The sequence below is a fragment of the Mytilus californianus genome, unplaced genomic scaffold, assembly GCF_021869535.1.
Source record: "Mytilus californianus isolate M0D057914Y unplaced genomic scaffold, xbMytCali1.0.p SCAF_4, whole genome shotgun sequence".
Classification (NCBI taxonomy): Eukaryota; Metazoa; Mollusca; class Bivalvia; order Mytilida; family Mytilidae; genus Mytilus; species Mytilus californianus.
The window spans coordinates 109787891-109798057 of NW_026262690.1; the positions used below are offsets into that span (position 1 = coordinate 109787891).

Below are 10167 nucleotides of genomic sequence, written 5' to 3' on the forward strand. Positions count from 1 at the left end.
CAAAGGCATAAAGAATAGAGAATAATATGCAAAAAATATAGCGAATAGAGAAAAATGGCACAAAGGCACAAAGGCATAAAGAATAGAGAATAATATGCAAAAAATATAGCGAATAGAGAAAAATGGCAAAAAGGCATAAAGAATAGAGAATAATGAGGTGCTAAAATATAAAGAATATAGAATAATGAGCAAAAAGTATAAAGAATAGAGAAAAAAAGATTGTAAAATTAAACAATACAGAAATGGAGGACCCCCATCCAGACCCTCTTATATCTTTGATGGGTCCGTAGGTATCCTATTGCAAGGATAAATTCAGTCCTTATCCAATATTCCACCACTTTCAAGTGGCATTCCGAGTTTCCCGATTCCTTGAACTCAGTTGACCCCTATTGCAAGACCTTCTTTTTGAAATAATTATCAATTTGTTCTTGTCTTGAGCATGCATGAACTGTATATGACGCTAAACAAACAATTATAATCAACCAATCAACCATTTTGCCATTCTTCATCTCGGTGGACTCCTATTAATGGACCTGCCAATTGTAATCATTGTTAATTTGTTCTATTGAACATGCATGAAATATTTGCTACTGGACGTAAAGTAAACAACAATCATACAATCAATTGTCTTGTTTTTACGCATTTACATCCAATACTTATATAGAATAGATTCATTAGAACTATTATAGTAAACAAACATTATAATTATTATACTAAACAAAAAGTACAAACTTACCATTTCTTACTAAAATCCACAGTAAACTGTACATTAATTTAAAAAGAAAATTCATAATTTGACTTCTTCAAGAATTTGTTTACAAAACAATTTCTTTTTTTGTTTATGCGAATGTTTACCTTTAGTGTAAATATTCAAAATCAATAAATGAAGATGTATTTAAATACATTTACTACCTTTAAATTCATAGTTCAAAGCTTTTACTTGATAAATTATGGGCTGTAAAATTATATTCTGTACTTGAGCCTATATAACTGGTGCATGAAAAAGGTGTCGATTTAAAAAGATCAATATTCATAAAAAAAAATAATGATTTTTTTTGTGTGTGAATAGAAGGAGATTTTTTAAAATACACAGCAACCCAACTATACAACTTTATCACTAATAAACCTATTTTAATTTAAAGTCACACCATTATTAAAAATGAGAACACAAGTTCGTTCTAAAAATAGCAACAAATAAATTAATTTTAACGTTCCCTCTGTCTCTAATAAATTATCACATAAATTCATTATATCAGGATAACAAAAATTGTTCGCCAGACGCGCACTTCGTCTTCAAAAGAGTCATCAGTTACACTCGAACCAAATAAGAGCTAGAACATTGGGTATTTATAAAATTTGTTTAAATCGTCACATGGTGAACTATCAACATTTGAGGTTACCTGCAACCAAGTAATAACATTAATTGAATGAATAGTTTTATTTGTACATTCACAAAATTTATAAAATTATAACATAAGAAGTATATTTAGTTGTGCTAGATTTAAGATTAAAACACGCTCATGTTAAAATCACTGGAGGCGGTTGGCTGTTCTGGTTTTGCCTCGTTTTGTTTTTTATGCTCAGAAATGTTTAATATGTTTGACCTTTCCTGTTGTAACAAACAAGTAAAGATAATCGGTATTCCAGAAACGCTAGTGAAGATTATCGGTATTGCAGAAACACTGGTATTCCAGAAACACTAGTGTGTGCATGGAAATCATACCACAATAGTTGTTTATTACTATCAATTTGCCCTTCCTTAGAATACAAAAGTTTAAGAAAGAACAGTCACAAAAAATTAAGCATCTCTTGATATAGTTCCTGGATACGGTGGAGCATCTAAATCCGGAATTCCTGACGTAGAAAGCAGGTTTGTTCCGGTTGGCGGTGGTCCAGTTATAATTGCTCCATTTGTTGGAGAAACATTTGTTACAGCTGCTGGTGATTCAACTGGAACATTTTCGGGAATAGCCGGCATGTTTTGTTGTCTTTGAAAAGATCCTCCAGGATTATTTTTCATATTTGTATTATTTACTGTACTAGGATACGGAGGTGGTGCTGATGCCATATGTTGTCTGATTGATGGTGGGTATGCCATACTAGTATTTGGTTGCTGTGCGGAATACACGTTTGGCGGATACTGGCTATAATACATGTTGTTATACTGTGGTGGCGCTATAAAACAAAATGAGTTATAATGGTTTTAATATTAGCTGTGATACGATACAAAACAAATATTAAAAGGACTTTTAGTGAGCAAACTCATGTAAGCATTCTTATTTTACAACTTAAGAACACTAGTGATACTCGGCTTGTCTAATAAAAACCTCCGAACGAGTATTTACCGAAAATACACTGTCACAGACCTCTTATCTGTTAAACTCGCTTTAGAACATTGATGATACCCGACACGTCTGAATTCAATCATGGTTAAGTAGTTTCTAATGTGACAAATGCACTACTGTATGTCACAGACCTCTATTACAAGCGGTTTTAAAAATTGACGTTGATGATACCCCGAAAGTCTGAATACATTCTTGATTAAATACTTTCAGAGGAGGTAAACTTTTTGTAATTTATCGTTTCATTGATTGATTGTTGGTTGCTTAACGTCCAGTGCCAAATATTTCATGCATGTTCAGGACGAGAACAAATTAACAATAAATACAATAGGTAGGTTCGGTAATAGAGGTCAACTGGGTTGCAGGTCGAGAAACTTTGGACTGCCACGGGAAAATGAGGGTATATTGGATAAGGGCACAAATTTAGCCTTGCAACAGGCCACCTACGGACCCCTCAAAGAGTTGTTGCAAGGGTTCTTAACGTGCAGAGAGCGTGACACTCTCTCTACACGAGGCATCGGATTTAACGTCCCCATTCTGACCGGACGTGGCTGCGTACTTGATACATCCTGCACAGCCAAACGGACGCCCCACTTTGGCAAGGGTTTTACTGCCGGTCGGAAGAAGACCTGTAGTGACCATATTTCTATTCCCCAGTCACCCTTGGGGGTTTTATCGTTTCAAAGGAAAATATAGAAATCAGACTTTAAGAAAACAAGTGTATAGTTTTTATTATGTTTTTTTATACTTAGAAATTTATTTTATTGCATCTTCTTTGAGTAACAAATATGAAATACTATGCACTTCCCAGAGAAATACTTACGGTGGTAACCTGGTATAGTGGTAACAGTATGAACGGAACTTACTGTGTGTATTGGTGGGACTACTGTACCACGACTTCTCTGAGATATACTTACGGTGGTGGTAACCTGGTATAGTGGTTACAGTATGAACGGAACTTACTGTGTGTATTGATGGGACTACTGTACCACGACTTCTCTGAGACATACTTACGGTGGTGGTAGCCTGGTATAGTGGTGACGTATGAACGGAACTTGCTGTGTTTTGATAGGACTACTGTACCATGACTTCTCTGAGATATACTTACAGTGGTAACCTGGTATAGTGGTTACAGTATGAACGTAACTTGCTGTGTGTATTGATGGGACTACTGTACCACGACTTCTCTGAGATATACTTACAATGGTAACCTGGTATAGTGGTTACAGTATGGACAGTATTTACTGTGTGTATTGGTGGGACTACTGTACCATGACTTCTCTGAGATATACTTACGGTGGTGGTAATCTGGTATAATGGTTAAAGTATGAATGGTACTTGCTGTGTGTATTGATGGGACTACTGTACCATGACTTCTCTGAGATATACTTACAGTGCTGGTAACCTGGTATATTGGTTACAGTATGAACGGTACTTGCTGTGTGTATTAGTGGGACTGCTGTACTACGACTTCTCTGAGATATACTTACAGTATGGATGATACTTGCTGTGTGTATTTGTGGGACTACTGTACCATGACTTCTCTGAGATATACTTACGGTGGTGGTAACCTGGTATAGTGGTTACAGTATGAACGGAACTTACTGTGTGTATTGATGGGACTACTGTACCACGACTTCTCTGAGATATACTTACGGTGGTGGTAACTTGGTATAGTTGTTACAGTATGAACGGAACTTGCTGTGTGTATTGATGGGACTGCTGTACAACGACTTCTCTGAGATATACTTACAGTGGTAACCTGGTACAGTGGTTACAGTATGGACAGTATTTACTGTGTGTATTGGATAGGGCTACTATACCATGACTTCTCTGAGATATACTTACAGTGGTAACCTGGTATAGTGGTTATAGTATGGACAGTATTTACTGTGTGTATTGACGGGACTAACGTACCATGACTTCTCTGTGATATACTTACGGTGGTGGTAACCTGGTATAGTGGTTACAGTATGGACAATATTTACTGTGTGTATTGGTGGGACTACTGTACCACGACTTCTCTGAGATATACTTACAATGGTAACCTGGTATAGTGGTTACAGTATGGACAGTATTTACTGTGTGTGTATTGGTGGGACTACTGTACCATGACTTCTCTGAGATATACTTACGTTGGTGGTAACCTGGTATATTGGTTACAGTATGAATGGTACTTGCTGTGTGTATTGATGGGACTACTGTACCATGACTTCTCTGAGATATACTTACGGTGGTGGTAACCTGGTATATTGGTTACAGTATGAACGGTACTTGCTGTGTGTATTTGTGGGACTACTGAACCATGACTTCTCTGAGATATACTTATGGTGGTGGTAACCTGGTATATTGGTTACAGTATGAACGGTACTTAGTGTGTGTATTGGTGGGCAGGCATGGGGCGAATTACATTGCAATGTAATGCATTATATTACAATTACTTTGACCAAACCATGCATTATATTACAATTACAATTACATGCACTTATCAAAGTAAATCATTATATTACAATTACTTTTGCAAAGTAATGCCTTGAATTACACATTACATTTGAAAATTTTATTAAGTGAATAGAAAAATTAAATATTTTGAAAAACAACTAGAAGTCACAAAAGATTCTAGCATATGCAGTAGCTGTTCCATGAATTGAATATAAGTATACATGTAAAAAGTCTATTTAATTCGACTTTTACAATTTTAATTATTTTAACTTAATGTTGACTTTACTTTTATAAATATACGTTTTGTTGTTTTTTTTTTTATTTTAAACGAAATATTTAATTACTGTGAATTACTTCCCTAATTATAAAATAAACATAGACCTTAATTAATGAACAATTGTCTAAATGGTGAAAATATTGATTGTAAAACAAACTAATTAGTGTTTTATAACAAAGTTTAATTATCTTTTATTTAAGCAAGACAAGATATTCTTTGATCTTATGACAACAATACAGTTATGCTTTTCAAATATCAATCTTTTTATGCAGGAAAATGTATGAAATAAGATGAAATAAAAAATATATTCTAATGATTAACATATTCTTAGTTAATCAAGAAATCTTAAATTTGGTTTAGTTAAAACTCCAACAATATGTTAAAGATGTAGTATGTGAAAGTAATGACATGTAATGCCATGTAATGCATGAAATTACACAACTTTTTGCTACAGTAATGCTTTATATTACAATTACATGTAATGCACAAATTGCTGCATTACACATTACATGCAATTACTTGGAAAAATGTAATGCATTACCATGCATTACAATTACAAATTTGCATTACCCCATGCCTGTTGGTGGGACTACTGTACCATGACTTCTCTGAGATATACTTACGGTGGTGGTAACTTGGTATATTGGTTACAGTATGAACGGAACTTGCTGTGTGTATTGGTGGGACTGCTGTACCATGACTTCTCTGAGATATACTTACGGTGGTGGTAACCTGGTAAAGTGGTTACAGTATGGAAAGTATTTAATGTGTGTATTGATGGGACTACTGTACCACGACCTCACTGAAATATACTTACAGTGGTAACCTGGTATAGTGGTTACAGTATGAACAGTCTTTGCCGTGTGTATTAGTGGGACATCTGTACCACGACTTCCATGTGATATACTTACGGTGGTAAGCTGGTATAGTGGTTACAATATGGAAAGTATTTACTGTGTATATTGGTGGGACCACTGTACCACGACTTGACTGAGATATACTTACGGTGGTGGTAACCTGGTATAGTGGTTACAGTATGGATGGTACTTGCTGTGTGTATTGGTGGGACTACTGTACCACGATTTCTCTGAGATATACTTACGGTGGTGGTAACCTTGTATATTGGTTACAGTATGAGCGGAACTTACTGTGTGTATTGATGGGACTACTGTACCATGACTTCTCTGAGATATACTTACGGTGGTGGTAACCTGGTATAGTGGTTACAGTATGGATGGTACTTGCTGTTTGTAGTGGTTGAACTACTGTTCCACGACTTCCTTGTGATTTACAACATGATGCACATATTACTACAACAATCGCAATTATAATAACTAGTCCGATAATTCCACCAATGACTGCCCCCGCAATGGTTCCAACTGACCTGTTATAAAAAAAAACCATTTCATTAGTCTACTTATTACACCAGTGACTTTACCTTTGCAAAGGTTCTGTTTTTTCAATCTCATTATGAGTCAAACGTTTACAGAAGTGGCTATCCTCGCAATGATTCAACTGACCTGTATTTATAAAAAAATATATTGTCAGTCCAACGGTTCTACCAATGACAGCTTTCGACTTAATTGTAATCATACAAATGTATGTTTTCAGTACAAAGATTGTACCAATGACTGATCCCCAACGGCTTCAGTTGACCTGTGATAATGAAAGCATTGAATCAGTTTAATCTCGGTCATTCTGAACTTAACTTTCATTTTAAAATGAAATGTAACATTCGTGATGACACAATAAAGTGCACAGGTAAATAAAAGAAAAACTTGATAGAAATCGTGTTTTCAGGATCTTAGCAATAAAATGTAATAATTAGTTTTGAATGCTTCTATTAGTAATTTTATAGGGTTGTAAAAGCGTTTACCGTGCGAACATTTTTAGAATGAAGCGCTTCCGCGCCTCATACAAAATGTACTTCGGTCAACGCTTTTACACCCCAATAAATTTACAAAAAGAAGCATTGAATTCTTAAATCAATCATATGACTTGTACATATCGATGTAATCCATGATAAAATTGTTACTCGGATTTTTCTCTAAAGTAATGTCCGATATGGCTCTGAGCTCCTCTGGGACCATTAAATGGAAAATAAACATTTCTTCTTTACATGTACCTATGTATCCTACTTTTTCACAAATGTAGGGTATACTCTGTTCGACATCGCGTTCAACTTCAATTTTTTATTTGGATTTAAATGTTTACCACAGTGTCATATTTTATCTGTAGTACTTACAAATACGCGGTACAGTAATAATTGTATCTGTAGTACTTACAAATACGAGGTACAGTAATAATAGTTTCCATATCTGTAATAATAGTAGTATCTAGCATAGCAGTACCGCCCTGATGTTGGTATGACTAGAAGTAAAGAAGCAAACATATATATGTATTGAACAACTCGTAATAGTAATATCTATGAGCCTTAGTGCACTGTTTGTATAGAAGTAAAGAAAAAAGACATATGTGTACATAATATCTTGTAATAGTATACACTTATTGACTGCACTGGTTATGAGTGGCATAGCAAGATTATTGTCCGTGAGATGCCGAATATTGCTCAAGACAAGGCCCAGGAAAATATTTGGTTTCGAAGGGATAACGAACTAGCTATTCCCCTCTTAAAAGTCATATTGTCTTTTATGCTATCGAACACGATATATAGCTTGAAATAATTTACAATTCACGATCTGGCAAATAGTCTATGGATTCTAATAGTTTGAACAAAAATACTGAGGCATACTGATATATCCAAGTCAGGAGCATCTAGTTCAGCGGTTGTCGATGGTTTATGTTTGTGATATTTGTTTTTCGTAAATTGTTTCATTATAAATTAGGCCGTTAGTTTTTCAATTGAAAGGTTTCATATTTATCTTGTCGGGGCCTTTTATAGCCGACTATACAATTTGGGTTTTCTCATTGTTGAATGCCGTACGGTTGCCTATAATTACTTACATCCACTTCATTTGAACTTTGGTGGATAGTTGTCTCATTGGCAATCATACCACATCTCCTTATTTTTATAATAAATTGTATTGTCTTGATGTTTGTAATACCTCTTAATAAGACAAACACATTTACTAAATAAATCATTTTGTAAGAGAAATGCCTCCTTTGTGTTGGTATTACTAGAATGGATGAAAGGACAAAATAAACGGAAGGGTTTTTTCTCACTGTTGAAGGCCGGACGGTACCCTAAAGTTGCTTACATTCACGTCATTTGAACTCTGGTGGATAGTTGTCTTATTGTCAATCATACCACATCTCCTTATTTTTATACTTGGATGAGATAAACTTAACTCTAATTTATTTGGATGATATAAACTTAACACTTGTGTACTCGGATGTTATCAACTTAACATTTATATATTTAGAAGAGATGAACTTAACATGTCTATACTTGGAAGATATTAACTTAACACTTGTATTCTTGGAAGAAATGATCTTACGCTGAATCCATTGGATGTGTACTGATTGATATTTTTGTCTCGGAAATATCATACATTTCTCTGATGTTTTTGGCTTTGAACTTTCTTTTAGTAAATACGAGTACTGCTAGGTCGGTACTTTGCGTCTGTAGTATTTTTGTTAGTTGTTGCTTGTACTTTGTGTCGATTTTAGGATTCAAGTCCTTTTCAAATGTTTTTTTACAGTTTGTTCTATTGCTGTGGTGTTTCAACGGATACGAAACATCTTCTTTATTGTATTTGAACATTATTGATATACATTCTGTATGTGCATGACTTGATAGGAACGTCAAAGGGTGAAATTGGTTGTCAAATGAATATCTGTTTACTGAATAGAGAATATTGGGGAAAAATAGACAAAAAATAGAGAAACATATGTGTGTAATATAAAGAATGGAGAATAATGGACAAGAAACATTATGAATAGAGAAAAATGTTCTAAAAAATTCAAAATACAGATATGAATAACCTCTCTCCCCTTTCATGCCCTCTTAAATCAATAAGGGGATTACTTTTAAAACAATTCATTTAATATAATATGATCGTTTTAAACCCGTTGTTTGTAGAAAGCAACATCATTACAGGTTTTCAGCACGTTGGTTATCAATCAGATATTATGAACGGGGAAGGGTTGAAAACTACCAAAACGAGTAGAAACTAAATTTGTCATTGCGAGCAATAGCGGATGGCACCCTTGCCGCCAATTGCCACTACAACAGCATCCACTTTAAAAGTTTTGAGAATTTTTCAATTTTTCAAATTTTTACTGTTTCCATGGTAAAGGCGGCCATTTTGGAAATTTCAAAGTCAAATCGAATATTTGCATATGCCATTTATCATTTGTGTGAAGTTTCATTAACTTTGGAGCAATTTATTTTTTTTGCATTTTTGCTGTTTCTATTGTAACGGTGGCCATTTTCAGCCATTCCTATGTCTCTTGCATAACTTCACATAGTGGCCCACATTATGGTATTCAAATCCGAGAACTAGTGTGGACAAAATGTGCGGAATAATAAAAATAATAAAAAAATAAAAGAAGCGTAGAATAACAATATGTCACCGCAACTCCGCTGAGGGTGCCATAATAACTTCAAATTGCTTCAAAAAAAGAAACAAGAATTAAGAAAGTAAAGGTGTTATAGAAAATCTGATTGAAATTCAGATCTATCGTAACTCGCCTACTCGTCGAAGGGCATAACGAAATCAAAGTTCTAATTTTAATCAGATTGGAGTTACAGCAAATTTGATATAACTTCTGTATTAAAGAATTGTAGGATCTTACCGTTATACAAAATAAAATAATATAAAACATAAATATTTGTCATCCTGACGTCCATCTTTAGTATTTTAAAAATGAATTTTATTCATAACATGTTATTATGCATGTTGAACGTTATAGAATGGGTCCATGCTGAATACGATTTTAATGGATGCACGAATTACAAACTAAGTTAAAAAGATCGATTATGTGAAAGTTATGATTCACCGAATTTCAATACAAATTCAAATCTAAAGAATTTTGTTATGAAGAATGAAATGAAGTACTTCAGTCTTATTACGTATGTATGTATTCAAATTGTACATTTCCGTATGTCATAAATCATAAAAAGTAAATAACCCTGTTTAAAGA

At 34.2% G+C, this 10167-nt stretch overlaps 1 protein-coding gene across 1 annotated transcript; it reads right to left on the minus strand.

Moving 5' to 3' along the window:
* Window positions 1-1419: 1419 nt before the first annotated feature.
* Window positions 1420-9958, minus strand: LOC127737034 (uncharacterized). Its single transcript, XM_052247576.1, has 4 exons — window positions 9820-9958; window positions 7347-7431; window positions 6261-6445; window positions 1420-2175 (listed from the first exon to the last, which is right to left on the minus strand). Exons 1-4 carry the CDS (start codon window positions 9872-9874, stop codon window positions 1799-1801), a joined length of 702 nt encoding a protein of 233 aa, XP_052103536.1. The 5' UTR covers window positions 9875-9958; the 3' UTR covers window positions 1420-1798.
* Window positions 9959-10167: the final 209 nt, after the last annotated feature.